The 15767-nt window shown below is 33.8% G+C and overlaps 3 protein-coding genes across 4 annotated transcripts in view; 1 reads left to right on the top strand and 2 right to left on the bottom strand.

The window, feature by feature from the left end:
• The window catches only part of MsrA (methionine sulfoxide reductase A), a 172491-nt gene that overhangs the window by 140840 nt on the left and 15884 nt on the right, over positions 1 to 15767 (top strand). The gene's annotated exons all lie outside the window — the stretch shown is intronic.
• LOC138182303 (BRCA1-associated protein) lies at positions 342 to 3678 on the bottom strand. 2 transcript variants are annotated; one of them, XM_069118013.1, is made up of 6 exons: positions 3247 to 3678; positions 2468 to 2755; positions 2180 to 2369; positions 1780 to 2098; positions 1256 to 1680; positions 342 to 1185 (listed from the first exon to the last, which is right to left on the bottom strand). In XM_069118013.1, exons 2-6 carry the CDS (start codon positions 2731 to 2733, stop codon positions 805 to 807), a joined length of 1581 nt encoding a protein of 526 aa, XP_068974114.1. In that variant the 5' UTR covers positions 2734 to 2755; positions 3247 to 3678; the 3' UTR covers positions 342 to 804. The 2 variants fall into 2 exon arrangements, with proteins under 2 accessions (XP_068974114.1, XP_068974113.1); XM_069118012.1 differs by having other exon boundaries at positions 2468 to 2738.
• Positions 5373 to 15236, bottom strand: LOC138182315 (dual specificity protein phosphatase 22-B). Its single transcript, XM_069118036.1, has 8 exons — positions 15047 to 15236; positions 12683 to 13056; positions 10969 to 11085; positions 10768 to 10892; positions 9926 to 10097; positions 8911 to 9089; positions 8531 to 8731; positions 5373 to 7952 (listed from the first exon to the last, which is right to left on the bottom strand). Exons 2-8 carry the CDS (start codon positions 12701 to 12703, stop codon positions 7715 to 7717), a joined length of 1053 nt encoding a protein of 350 aa, XP_068974137.1. The 5' UTR covers positions 12704 to 13056; positions 15047 to 15236; the 3' UTR covers positions 5373 to 7714.

Raw genomic sequence — 15767 nt, 5'->3', positions numbered from 1 at the left:
AGGTAAATGAAAGATTAATTTTAAGTAAGTGTTATTTATTAAAATATAAGTGAAATTTATTTAAATGTACATACATATATGTATGTATCGTGCAATTATTTGATGAATACTTTAAGAGTTAGCAAAAATGATTACTATTTATTAGAATATTTATTGATAAATTAAAGGACAAGTGTAATAATTTAAATACCATGTGTGTATACCTCCAAATATAACTCTCAGTTACTCGTAGAACTTTACTAATTTTAAAGTTAAGAAGATGCGATATAAACAAAATTGGTTTTGAATAGATGTGTTTATTCTGAGATTCAATATATTTTACATTTATAAAAATTAAAATATTCGCTACTTTTACTTAAAATACTATAATCTATTGAATATTAGTACAAGTATAATTACAAATTAACAAAATAAAGCAAATAGTTCTATACTTAATATCAAACATTATGTTGGAAAAAATAAATATGAAACAACATCTTTTATTTTTGGGATAGATTACATTTGAAACTCTCCATATAACAGATTTCGTTTATACATATATAGCATCAATTTATATTTAAAATTTCATATATTAATTTTAATTCGGAAGAATTAAATATTAAAATGCATTCAGAAATTACAAACATCAGTAGTTTATAGCATTGATCATAATTTTTATATTACTATACTTCCAGGTTGCTGTTGCTTAAAATCAGTAAAAAAATTCAGCTGTTTATTTTGACATAAAAAGGTATGAAATCAGATTTTAATTTTTAGATCTGATTTGAAACTCAATCTTTTTACAGAAAATATCAGCGAATAACATCAACGTTTTTTACGAGATTTAGAAGGTCGAATGTTCTTCTTAGCAGAATTAGAGGTTTCTGGAATTACTATACGACCTGATGCTATTTCTTCTCGCAATTCTGAATTTTCGACTTTGTTTTGAGCGTCAAGATAAAACATTAAATCCTGTACTTGCTCTTTTAAATTCGTTATTTCCGTCTGCTTTGTCTTTTGATACTCGGTCATTTCATTTTGCAGCATTTTATATTTATCTTGCCAAGAGGCTTGATTTAATTCCAATGCTTTCCTTAGTTCCTTTTCTTCAGTTAATTCTGCTTGTACTTGTACCAATTTATTACTAACTTGCTGTAGTCGTTTATCCACATTTTGCTTCTCCCGAGTCAATGTTGCTAATTGTTCCTAAAATATGTAATAAAAACAATGAACTTTCTCTTTTAATTTTCAAGAGACAAGTGGTAATAAAAATTACCTTAGTTTTGGCATTTTCTTCCGATACTTGACCCACTTTTTCTCTAAGTTCTGTAGTTTGTAATACAGAATGCTGTTCTAATCGCGCTAACCTATCCTCGAAATACTGTCGTTGAGTTTCCAATTGCGATGTTAAAAGATACGTGAATTCTAACTGTACAGAATCTACTTTTTCTTCCATTGCTGCTCCTTCAGCTTTAGTTGCTGTAGGTCCACCTTCAACCATTTTTCCATCTTTATTTTGCAGTAATCGATGAACAAAATTATCTCCGACATAATCCCAGACTCTGTTATTTCCTAATTGCATAGCGTAACAGTGATGTGTCTCACGATAGTGCTGAAAAGCATGTCCCTGGTGATATCGCGAACATCCTATATGTCCACATATTAGACAAATCCATAAAGCATCATTGCTTTCTCCAGTATCTAGAAAATATTTATACAATTTTTATTTTATTTGCGATATTTTCACTAACTTCTCTTAATTCACTTCTTTTTATCTAAAAAAAATTATTGTTTACATACTACATTCCATGCAGTAACTGTCTGCAAATGATTCTGGTGTTTGAGCATATCTACAAACTGGACAGGAGGTATCTCCCCATTTAGCTAAACAACTTGCATGAAATGTATGGTTGCATAATATTGTTAAAATCCCGTCAACACTTTCGTCCATTCTCTCTAAACAAACTGGACAAAGTGGTAATTCTGTATGTCCAGATAAAGGCATAGCGTTATATGTCACTTCTACACTGTACACAAATACCATGTGACAAATAACATCTGGTTCAAAAGAATTATATGGAGTGCCATTAAAGGAACCATAAAATTCTGTTGCTGCATTCTGAAATGTTATGCAAAATGTAATGTTATAATACAGTAAAATCAGTATATGAAGAAGATTTAATTCATTAAAGATAATTACAGCAGATTTGAAGGTAATCAATGCCATATATTGATTGGGACTACCATCTCTAAGTATCCTAAAATGCCGAACATCTTGATGACAAGGTGCTGTAAACCTTAGAAGATCATGACAGGTCATTGTAGCTGGAACTGAGAGAATGCAGATAGTTTGGGTACGTTCTGCTGCATGGTGTATATCCGTTAATTTGCTAGAATTTATTAGTATTATTACATATTATAGTACAAGACATAAATGATTGCAATTTATTATTTACATAAATGATGCTCAAAATTAAAGGGTGCTCACTTTTCCTTATACAAGTGTATAATTCCTTTCGTCACTTCGACAAATGGGTTCCCAGAGATAAAATTGATTTGATCACAGGCACAGGCACTTGCACCAGCTATCTCTGAATCATCATAGGTATTTTCCTCTGAATTAGCTCTAGAGGCAGAGCTAGATTTGCTAGTTCCTTGAGAAGGAACTGCAGAGTCTTGATTCTCTGTAAGATTTGTGCAATTTTCCATGTTTATTTTGGATGGTTCTCTGCAACCCCTCATCTTAGTAGCCATTGCGCCTGGATTACGAAATCCACTGTGAATTAATCATGATACAAACAAGATATGATCTTTGTACTTTTAATAATTATTTTTTAACAATCTTCATATATTAAATATTTGAAAGCATCTTTTAAGGTGTCAGAAAAAGCTTTTAAAAAATTAATAATATTATCTCATTTATAAAGAACAAAACGTACAAGATAAAGAATTATGTAAATTTGAAAATGATATCTTACAAGCCTTACGTCTATTTGAGCGTATATAATCAAAAAGATATAAACGTTCTTTCTAAAAAATTTTATTTATTCTCTTTCGAATAAATATCTTATTTTCGAAGTTACATGAATTTTATAGAAAAAGATAATAATATAAACACGACATTGTTATGACAAACAACATAACCTTAAAAGGTTTTGTAAACAAAAAGATTAACCGAAGCGATTCATTATACAACAAGTAATGTATAAATAAGTAATAACAACTGAATGTTACTACTCTACTTATACGATACACATAAATATTTACCATTCGATTCTTCAGAATCCTCGTCAATAATCTCGACGCGAATAACGCAGAGAGACACCGAAATAGGAGAAGAATTCATCCCATAAAATAATACTTATCGCGCATTATTACAAACAAATTTATCATTGTGATCACTATTCTTAAGTACTTTGTTAACCCTTTAAGCAACCCCCATGATTAACTAACAATGACCTTACAAGGTGTTACACCGTTTTCGATTAATAGGTTAAATTTATCTTTCACTCATTGCTCTTATATTTAATTGTCACAGAAATTATTGTAGACGGATTACATTCTGATTGTGCAAACTTATGAATACGATGAATCATGGAAAGTCACAATTTGTTGTGTAGTTCTTTTCTCTTTTCGCTTATCATTCACCAATCAAATACAATATATTCTTTCAAATCGGTAACTCCCACCTTTAAAAAGTAGTCAGTATCGCGCCATCTGATGTGCATTGTTATTATTAGAGAAAATACCTTTTTTATTATTATGAATTATGAATCTTATAAAGTCAGTACTAATTAATAATTACATATCATTATTCAGTGTGGAAAAAATAAACATGATACAACATTGTTTTAAGAAGCGACAAAAGTTTTATTAAAGTTTTACCAAAATTTTCTAAATTATTCTTTATAATCATTATTAGGGACAATAGTATATATTCATTAAATATACAACATAATATAAATAGGCTTTACGTTTTTCTTTTTAGTAGTAGCTCTTCAATTTTTGAGCGCATATTAAAAAAAAATTGCCGAACAGAATTATATAATTGCGCTAAGAATATTAAATTAATTTCGTGAATAGAAAAATTTTATACAAGCTTGTAAAAAATATAAAATATTAGACACCATGGATTTCGAAGAAGCCTTACATATTTTTTAATACCGAAACATGTCACTGTATAAATATAATAAAAACTCAGATAGATAACTTTGAAAGCCTAAGTCGCTATGAACCAATTTCAAATTACAATGAATCTTCTTAAAAAAATAAAAGGAGGGCAAGCGTATAATAATGTTCAAAAGCTCCAATAAAAATTGTTTTTATCGTTATAATATTACGTTATCATGCTTGTTCTTTTGCGTACGATTTGAAAAATAATAATATATAATATTTCTCGTTTGATCCCATATCAAGTATTTTATAAATAAAAAAGGACGATATGATGTCCTATAATATTTCTTAAATATTTTAAGAAAATAATTGCGACTTAAACTGTTTTCAAAAGTTACCTGATTAAGCGTAAAAATTGAATTATCTTCAAATTTTAAATATGCTCTCCATCTGTTTTTAGTTGCTCTCTTGCTTTCTTTTCTTCTTTTTTTTATTTTAATACATTTCACTTTTGCAGTCACAACCTAAAACTATATAGCGTAGGCATCGAATAGAGAATATAAACATATATCGAATTTTTGTTCTGTGTTCGTCAAAATCATTTTAAAATATAATTGTACGTTTAAATGAAAAGCTTTAAGATGAAATAATGGAGCTTGAAATAACTTACGATTCATGAAGAATTTGTTCTCTACAAATATATATTATTAATTTTTTTCGTATTTAAATGGTCAAGCGTTGTGTGTACTGGTGTATACATGTATATATATTTAATTAATATAACAGCGATATGTGTTATTATCGAGCAAAACTTTGAAAACAATAAGTTTATAAAAAATACTTTTTGAATTGTTAACATTATCATATCTGTACTCTTTTGAATTGATTGAAATGATGACTGGTCTCACCGAAGCTAACTGAATAAATCTCCGTCGCTAGAATATATTTTACGTTATTGCTTTAATAACATGCAAACTCTATTTAACACAACAATCAACAATAATAAATAATAACTATGCAACTACGAAGCGAAATGAGCAATCGGTTTAATTTCTATCAGTTCGGACAGGCTCTAATGATCAGATTATTCAAAAGAGCACAGCTTACATTAAGAAAATGATTTTAACAATTTCAGTCGATAGATCTCCGACGAAATTGTTAAAAACACTTCCTGGATTGAACAACGCTAAAAAATCGAATAAAACGAGCGCATTTTTTATACTTTTTAACTGCGCACATTATGTCTATCCTCTAAAATTTATTTATTTACTTTATTCTCGTAAATCTATGATAAGTCGAATGATGCTAGAAAAATAAATGTTTCTATTATGCGAAGAAAAATACGCTTCGATGATAGGAGGGATGATATCGGAGATCCGCTTGCGAACTCTTTGCTATTCTCTCACTCGTCGTGTGAATCGTACGTCGCATCGGTGCACGAAAGAATAACAACTTGTCTATCTAATCTACGACATAGTCGCATAATAATCACCATTTGCCAACAAGTTATAAAATTTTCTGAAATCCTCTTGCAACAACGTATGCCTACAAAGTGTATATGCATACAAGGTGTATGATGATAAGTCGAATTTTATGCACACATATGTCCTATTCGTCTGAAAACGAGACGCTCTTAACATATCATGTATTAAGTTGTAACATTTTTTTTCGCTTTGTAGCATTTTCCGCTTGGTAGTATAATAAAAACAGGATAAATTTATGTTACAACTTAATATACACGCCGTTTCCATTATTTTTTTTTTCTTTCATTTGGGCTTTAAAAGAGATTGTTGTATAGTGCGCTTGGGGTCGAGTCGAATTAATTGCCTCGAATAATATTGTGCGACAAAACTATGAAAAATTAAAGAAAGTATTCTTGCTTTTCTTCTTCTTTTCCTTTTTTCTATACGATCAGCGTTTAGAAGGTAATTATCTTTCAATCAGTTGGTGGCTAGAGTGTGCATAAAATACTTTCATCGACGCACCATTTTAAATACATGTGTATGCGCGTATATGTATATGTAATATGCTTCCCTTTAGATTAACAATTTGCGCTAAACAGCGTGGTTTTCGCTACAAATCCAACAACTGCAATGGACGGTTGCGAACAAACTCAATGCAACGATTCGAGGAACAACGGCTCGCGCTCTTCTTGCTCTTCTCGCTGTTTCGTTCGAATAGTAGAGAATTTTTTAAACGTTAGTCTCGATGTTAACAATAACTCCGTTCATCGTGCTTCGTTAAAACGACATAAACTCTGAGAACGGTTACCATTTCCATTTCATTTTACTTTCTCGTAAACGGCATCTCTAGAAATCCTGAAGGCAAATATCAAACATCGCGATTAAGCTCTGATTCGATGAAGCGAAATAATATCTGTTTTAATGATTCAAAGCGATTCGTCGCGTTCAACGATCGGAGAACGCGTCGTAACAAAATTCTGTACGCAATTATTAAATCGTTGATTTACAGTTGAACGAATTGAAGGAAACACAGATGCCCAATTTTATTATGTATCGCAACAACCGATTGACGTGAATCTATTGATGGGATTGAATTACTCGTGCAACGAATACGAGAATTAAATGCGTTCCTCTCGGATGCGATGATTTTCTGTATCTCTAACAGCGAGTTCTACCATCTTTTTTTTTCTCGTATAGTAACGTTACTGTTTGGAAAGTAATCGAGATATCTCTACGAGTAAATTGTTTTGTTCGGTTGATCGATTACTCTTCGTAGCTTCATCGTAAATTATAAACTTTCATTGTACGCCTTAAAAAAACGTTAATTAACAAGAGTTCTAGAATCGTACGCAAGATTGTCGATGATCGCTATCACGCGCGTTTCAAATCATTATATCGCGTCGGTTAATATTTGTGTAAATGTTCGAACATTCGGTACGCGATTCCTTTTCACGCGAACAAACGTGTTTTCAAAATATAATCGCCGCCGCTCGAACGTCGGCTCATGATAATTGTCGAATTTCGATTTCCTACGTTCGCTTTCGACGAAAAGATAATACGTATTTTTGTGCGGTTTCTCGCGCCTGACGTTCGATTCAGTTACAAACGCGACGTTACGAGCGTTTTGCTGTATTAGCTGGCATAACTTTTTTCCCATGCTTTAATCATTCATACAATCAATAAACAAGTATCCTCTAACTTTCGACCGGTGAAATATATATAATAAAGCTTTTCGTTTAGTCTCTTCGCTGTCAGCCAGCTGGTAAAGTACTTAGAAATGACATGATTTCCGAATTCGTACATTTTTAAAGCATCTTTGCGTCCTTGTGACGGTGCAGTTACGCTGAAAGCGGTTCGCTGAAAGACTGTTTTTAAAAGAACTCGCACGATCAGGCATCGTTTTGCGAAAATTTAAGTTACTTATGTGCTTGCTCCGTTATCGAAAATTTGTCAATATTTTTCTCGACATTTTTCTCTTTCTATTATGCAACACAATCGCAACAAAATACTAGGCTTCTGCCAATACGCTAGCATAATACATTGTCAGACATCACTAACGATGATTGTAGGGTGCTGTCAGGCAATAACTGATGTCGCTAAATAAATCGACGTCCAGATTACTCGGGTAAAGTCGAGAACGAAGCAATTTTCCGCAAGTGCTACGTCGTTGTCGAAGGAGTTTCCGGCGATATTGGTAAAGGGGGTGTTTGTCGAGTAGATGCTCGTCTGGGCCAACGTTGCGGAGAAACTGGTGGCGTCGGTCTTGGTGTGTTTGGTGCGGACCCAGCCGCTAATCGCCAATTACTACTGGACATCCCTGATCTGCCTACCGATGTTAGGCTCGTGCTACTACTGCTGCAAGCCACTGCAGCTGATAGGTCAACCCTCGACACCGCTCTAAGAAAAAGTATCATGTTAACCGTAAAGGCTATCGTATTTTAGAAATCACCTTATAAATGATGAAATGATTCATTTCATCTATTAAATATTATAACATCACATATGTACGTATTTTGTACGTTTTTACATCTTTAAATGTATATACAACGGTGACTCGCATTAATATTTGGACATTTCATGTTCGATAAGATAATGAACGATGAGCCAGATAATGAAATGTATAATGAAATACATTTTATTATCATGAAATACATTTCATTATCTGGCTCATCGTTCATTATCTTAAAACGGGTATGTGCATTAAATAAATGAAACATATCTATATTTCTTTCTTAATATATCAAAACACTATCAACTATTATAAATAAACGTATACATAACAACAATGTCTGGCATATCATGGTATCCGAATATCTATGCATGTCACTATACATCTGTACATTAACTGCTTTCGTAAATGCTCTGAAATAACTCTATTACTTAAATATCTTATTATCTACGAAGGTGTTGATATTCTATAATAATATTACTTTGCTTGTAATAGTAAGTTTATTTATAATAATAAATAAAATTACCTGGAAGGAGGTGCAGATCCTCCGGTATAATAATGCAAACCAGCAGGACCACTTCTTGGTCTCGCTGTTGAGAGCACGCTGGTTGATCGGTGCATAGCCGGTGAAGGTGGTGCGGATGGTAGCATTCTTGGTGTTTGCGGCGGAGTTCTGCCTGTATTTAAGCTGCTAGTACTGCCTGTGGATGACTTTCTTCTTGGACTTCTATATGCATAAAGAAACATCAAACGTATCAAATGATCAGTTCCATTTCTCCTTTTCACGAATTTTCATGAACATCAAAGAAAAACGAGGATGAAAGATTATATACATATAATAGGCGCGTTATCTGACGCTGACAAACGGACTCAGGTTGGATAGAATGACACAAAGAACTAACAAACCTTTTGGAAGATTGCCTGCATAGTCCAGTCGGACAAGGACGGCCCATGGCACATTTTCCCTCGCACACTTCTCGTGCCAGTGCCATGGTTTCGTAATTTCTTAAAGTAGTGCGGCACACTTCTGCATCGGATTCCGCGAGCGCCAGGCTTGGGAATCGTTCTTTCAACCTACGTCGTTCCTGCGTCAGTCGAGAGAATTTCCAGGCTAATTTTTTAGATTAACAACCCATTTTCTCATGCAAAAGAAAAAAGTTAGGTTAAGGTAGAGTTATTTGATTCAGAAGGATATTTGAGCAAGACTAAGTAATTTGCCTTGTAATTCGACAAATTCGGTCATGGACAACTTTTAAGGAATCTACGTTTAAAGACAGACTATTTAACTCGTTGTTAATAGCGTGATGTACAGTGAAATATTTGTAGTAGTTCTATTATATGCAGTTAAATATTATATGTAGTTTTCTACAAGCATATAGCTTTTACTTATCAAGAGGGAAGTCGTAGTTGTTATGATTAAGTAGCGCGTACGTATTACTTTATTTCTGGAAATTATCTTGTTGTTTATTTTATTACTGGTTATATAATACCTTCTGGCTGACTCAAACAATCCGACTATACAATTATTCGAGTCATCTTTTTCTATTGCACTTGAAGTATACGATATTTTCTCGTTTTTTCGTTGTCATATTACAGGCTAATGGTGTCTCATAATACACAAGTTATATGTACAGTTCAAGATTGAATTTCAAGTTATTGAAGCTTACGCGTCTCAAATAACTCTACTATATTCTTACTACATCATCGAACAAACGTCGAAGGTTCGTCGTGTTTATAAAGTAGCATCTTTGCCATCGTTAAAGATTCGATGAATAATCTCGAACGATTTTCCTCTCTCTAATTAGAGAGAATCGTTCGCATTTTTATTACATCGAATCTCTTGCAGAAAAAAAAAGAGAAAAAAATGTAGCATAAGAAGGATCGGCCTCGGGCTATTCTTTTTGATCGTTAATTTGAATACCTCGTGCAATCGACTGGATTCGAAATCTTTCAACTGTTGCTGAAAACCGACGTTTGGATTGGCAATGGAACGACCTACTCTGACAACTTTAAGTGCCTCTTTCCATGAAAGATTGGTGGTACTCATAATATAGGCCACTGCTACTGTAACGCTTCTCGACATACCGGCTAAGCTGAAACCGAATATCGTTTTGTGAACGATTTTCAGATCGGTTGTTAAATATCGTTTAAAACCAAAGATTAATTGCTTCATATTTTTTCTTCTTTTTTTTTCTTTTTTTTCAAGATTTGATAAAGGCTAAGCATTGGATTGTTCAGAAAATTTGTAGCATCGCTGGTAATCAGTCATTCTGCTTTATATTTTTATTGGAAGACGTTTATTTATCTTGAATATATGTTAAATAAAATTGAAATAAATACTGTTTTTAATTGGCTCTTAATCCTCGGCAATAGCTTAAATTACGTTGCTTAATTATAGGATATTTCATGTATATGTATTTTAGCTGCACGTGATAATGATATCATATTTGTATGTTGATAATAATATTTGTCGAATGAAGTGAAAGATATAATTTCAAGTTAAGTAAACTGCAGTAGTCACCTATGACCCAACAATGATAAGTATTAACCGAGGGTCCCATAATTGTTGATAAAAAAGAAGTCGTTTTTTTACAATTAAAATGCACTAATGCTATTTTGCTCTGTCCGTCAATGATAATAATAATATTCGATAAAATTCCAGAAAGATAGGACTACCTCCGAATATTCACTTACATTTTGCAACGAATAAAATTTTCTGAACAGTCTGATATATTAATAGATATATTAAAAATGATTACGCACCAGTGTATTAGGACGTTTCCACCGCGTAAGCGAGCAGCGTGAATAAAATCGTTACACAAAGAGAAATACTGAGATAGATTCTGATCTGGACTATCCGCCGCCAATATGCATAGATAATGTTTGTCCTACAAACAACATATCGAGCTAACTTCGTAGAATTCTTCGAGCCAAGTTAAACACTTTATCTCCGGATATACTCACAGAATGCAATCGACGAGCCGTGTCGTGAATCGCCAGAATATGTGTAATTTCAAACCGTTCCAATTGGTCTGCATCTTTACTATCGTGATAATTCCCGATGTAAAGACCGGGAAGAACCTATTTGCACAAACAAATAAAACAGCTCACAATATACATATAATCATAGTTAAAGTGCGAATTCTTATACAAATTCACATTTTTATGAACTCGATAAGGAGAATAGAACTTAGATAAAGATTGTGCCGAGCGTTTTACTTGAATATTTTGCAACTATGATTTTACACATTATGTATATCCTATATATTTCTGAACATTTGAATTTCCCATAAATCCGTAAATGTATAAGTGCAATTCTTCTCCTTGACTTGTAGCGTTTGAAATATCTGTTTACGGATCGTTCGTTATTGGAATCATTAGATTCTTAACGAGCGGCGTTTTGAACTCACGCGCGAGTACACATACGTTTCGCATTCAATTGGCGCTGCTTCTTCTTCTATCGCAATTAGCGTGAAGAGAGAGAAAAAAGTCGAGCGCTACTCGAGATACGTGAACGTTGAGATAGCGTTGAAAAAAAAAAAAAAATGAGAGAAGAGTCGATAGAGCAGCTTTTTGATGCAGGTGCTCCACTGTTAATCATTCATCTTTGTGGATGATCACTCGAACGTGTTTAGTCAGGTGAGACTCGCGGTAATCGTCTAATCGATACCGCATTCTTAAGTGAGGTGTCTCTAGACAATCGCGAGAACAATAGTACCAGCTCTTAACTTTTCATCGGGATCATCGATCGAAATCTAGGCATGCATCGTCGACCGATATTATGCATCGTACGGTACCTACCGACAGTAAGCGTTAAACCGTCGATTCAACGATTAATATCGAAAGAACTGTTCGATGAGTTAGTTAAACTGTATAATTAGCTAACGCGACAATTATATACATATATGTATTGCATCAGGACATAATATTAGACCTATCATCTAAGTATGTTACAGTTATATATGGCTAATTAGAAACATGATAAGTCTATTATTTTTTATGTTGCTTGATGATGAGAAGGGAGTATTTATGTTAAGAAGATACAAAGGTAAAAGGGTACAGGAGAGAAATTGGTAAGATAAGGAAAGGTAATATAAAATTGACAATATATTAAATTTAAGAACCGTCCCTCTGTAGAATATGAAAAATATGAATCCCGTGATTTTCGTAAGTAATCATGTTCTTGCCTCGGTAAAAGTCATTTTACCTGGTTTACTAGTTCTACATATCATCAACGCGACATATAAAATAAAAATAGAAATTTGTTAAATATAACGAACAAGATATACGTACACAAGGGAAAAGATATCTTGAATTTTCGGTATCTAGGACAGATAAAATTAGAGGCGACGGTATAATGATTTTACAATATGCACATACATAATAATCACAAAATAAGATGTAGGAGCACGTGTATCATTAGCATATTTTTCAATACAGGTTAAGGCACGCAATAAGCAAAATGTCAAATATTATTTCATCATTAAAATATTAATATAACTATGCTCTTGTTAAATTATTATTGCATGTCACAAATATATATGATGTTTGTATGATTTTAACCACATTCCTTCCGTATTATTTGTGTCTTAATAGCATTTATGATTCGCATAGATGACAGAAATGGTGACAGAAAATATCAATTGAAACGCAACTTATCTGTGAAATCGTTACTCACCTTATTCATGCCATTCCCCATGGTGTAAATTTATGTTATTCCGCGCGAAATTCCCTCGGGCCACAGCCGGAATTATAAATTCACGGTAAAAAGCTATCAGTTTAATCGGTCGACGCGCTTGGGACGATTCGATGACGATCTTCTCTTATCTTTCGTCTTTCGAGCTCACTCCCCAATGATCTTATTGTTGGACAACAATATCGTTCGTGGCCGCCGTCGCGTCCCTCCTTCAGCATCATCGTTGAAGGTTCTCGAAGCTGGTTACAAGTTCTGATTGACTTGATTACGTCGCCTAATTGAAACCTTCGAAGTCGTCGGGGATGATGCTCATAATGCGGTATGTTCGCACCAGCATTCTTACGATATTCTTTTCACTAAAAAATCGTAATCTAATTCGTATTTCAAACAATTCTATATTTCTTTTATTATTTTATTATTTTAATAGTCCTGTTTCCTTCTTTTTTTCCTCTTCTTTTGCTTTTATTCGATAATGTTTCATTGGACTTTGTACGGATTATAAAAAGCTACTAAAACATAAGCTCGCAGTCTCTCGCGCGAATTACAGTAGAACACTGTCACATAACGAGAACCGAGTTATTTCACGTTCATTATCTTCCACCTACATTCGTTCATTATTCATACGAAAAAATGCAGGGAGAAGATAAAAACGAAAAAAAAAATGGAACACTTTGGTGCCATAAATCTTGCTCGTAACCGAAGATCAAGCAGATTGTCACGAAACCCCTTTTGAAGTGTGTGTGTCATAGCATATGCGTTTCTCTGTACTTTTCTGTTTTTTCCACCGAGACCTATCTATGCAAGCATTTACAACGTATTTATTCCACTACACCGCGTTAAAAAACGACTCGAGCGTGCAATTTCCGACGATCGTGACTTCGTAGAAATTTCTAATAACGATCGACGACAAACTTTCACGTGTTACGCTCGTGAAAAATGGATTATTATCGATAAAAGCGATAGAAATTTATAAGCGAATTATAATGCGGAAAGATAATGAAAATAATATTATTTATCTTCGATCGAACAATCGTTTATATGTTGATATCTTATTTGCTCTGATTCAATGGTAGCAGAAGCATAATAAACATAGCAGAACGAAAAGGAACTCGTTGCAAGCGATCAAGTTATCATTCGCTAGGAAAACGGTGCAATTTAAAGGCGAGCTTTTGTTTCATTTGGTGCCGGATGAAATCTATATTTTTTGGCCGATTTTCTCTGACAATTTAAATGCACGATGCATTTGTAGAACAAGGAGAATGAAACGCGACTAACGGACATAATCGTTATTTGCCCCACGGCGATAAATTAAAAAGTTTTCGCTTCTTTGGTTTTGCCGTATTAGTTGGAATCCTGCCAAATACAAAATCGAAGCTGGTCTTGCGTGTGCTGATCCTGCCAGAAGTCAAATTCGACGGGACAATAAATTCAAGTGAAGAATTAAGAGCAATCGGACTGAGGGACTAAAAAAGGATGGATGAAATAAAATCGCGCGACTTTTTCATCGCGATGACCTAAATGGCCACGGATAGGACTAAATGTTTCTCGCGATAATAAAATGTCGTTTCTACTATGATTTTTATCCTTTCATAAATATTACATAACGATAGTAACGCTTACACAAAATAGAATTGAATTTTGCATTATATCAAATGCATGTAATTTTTTTTACGCTTGCAATTAACATCATGGAAAATCAACTATTATAATACACGTAAATTATTGAATATTCAAGGCTTCCGTTTGTTAGATATTGTAATTCAAATGAAATATATTAAGCAATTCTTTTACATATAAAACTTAATGAACTAAAATGAATGAACTCCTATCGTTATTTTTCAATGCAAACTCAATCGTATCATTTCAATGAAATTGGACAATTTTCGTGCATAGCATCGACTTAATCCACAAACATAATGTTGTTTGTTTCAGTTGTCATACTTCAAAATGTCATGCATAACGAGAACAAGCAGAAACATAAGCATCGTTCTTTCGTGCATTCACGTAGGGGGTATAACTGGCAACTGCAATTTTATTTTTGCACATTCAATTCTTTTAGCACGTCTCAAAATTACCGCATGAGATCCACAGCAATCGAATTAATTAAGATCCTCGTCGTATTTACTTTGTTCGCCTTGCAAATTGTGGCTTCCGCGTTAATTGATCTCCTGGTTATTGTAACTCGTTGGCTGAATCGAAAGCTGTTCATTATGAACGAGTGAAAAGCGAAAGAAAAAGCAAGGGAAACAGGAAAGATAACCGTGAAAGATTACAGTGTGTAATGAGTGTGAAAAATTTTACAATAGGTGGACCGATTGATCGTACGAGAACCGTAATTCACTCTACCTGTCGACACTTTCACGTAAAGGCACCTTTGCTAATTAACACGGTTGTGTACGCGCACGTAGACAAGCAGTGAAGCAGCCGATCTAATGGATAGATACGCGAACCGCGTAACGCACAGGCTCCCTATGCGTACTATTCGGTATCCGACTCGATTGGCAGGAGGGTGCGCCGTATCGAAACTGTCCCGTTGTCTCAGTTGCGAGAAGCGTTGCTAGAATCTAGGGGCACCAGTCACCGAGAGGGAGAACTATCGGTGGTGGGGATAAAAGTGTTGTGGAGGGGAAAGTAAGGCGCGTGCACGGGACAGTAGAACTCGTTGAATAACGGAAGGCCTACCACGGTAAGGGTGATGAGTTAAAACATGTATAAAAACACTTGAAACGGATAATCTCGAAAATCTGAGACGATTAAATGCTAATTATTTGATTAATGTTTGATTATTACAAGAGCGTTAAGTGAACAATGATCGTTGCTTACAGTGATAGACGATTGTTACAATGTACTCTTGTAAATTCAATGAAAATAAAAAAGGTGTCGATGTTGATGATTCAAATAATGATTTAATCTATTGAGAAGTGCAATTACACGAGTCGAGTGTTTAAAGCAGCTCGAGCGGTTAATAGATCATATAAATTTTCAAGATTTACCGTTCAAAGTTGTACACTTAATGGTATGGAAGATTATGGACAAGTGTTTATTGTTACGCAAATGTGTAGCAGAG

The sequence above is a fragment of the Bombus flavifrons genome, chromosome 8 (genome assembly GCF_040668555.2).
Source record: "Bombus flavifrons isolate JBK064 chromosome 8, iyBomFlav1_principal, whole genome shotgun sequence".
NCBI lineage: Eukaryota > Metazoa > Arthropoda > Insecta > Hymenoptera > Apidae > Bombus > Bombus flavifrons.
The sequence above is the reverse complement of the archived record's forward strand: the minus strand, read 5'-3'. Positions and strand labels throughout refer to the sequence as shown.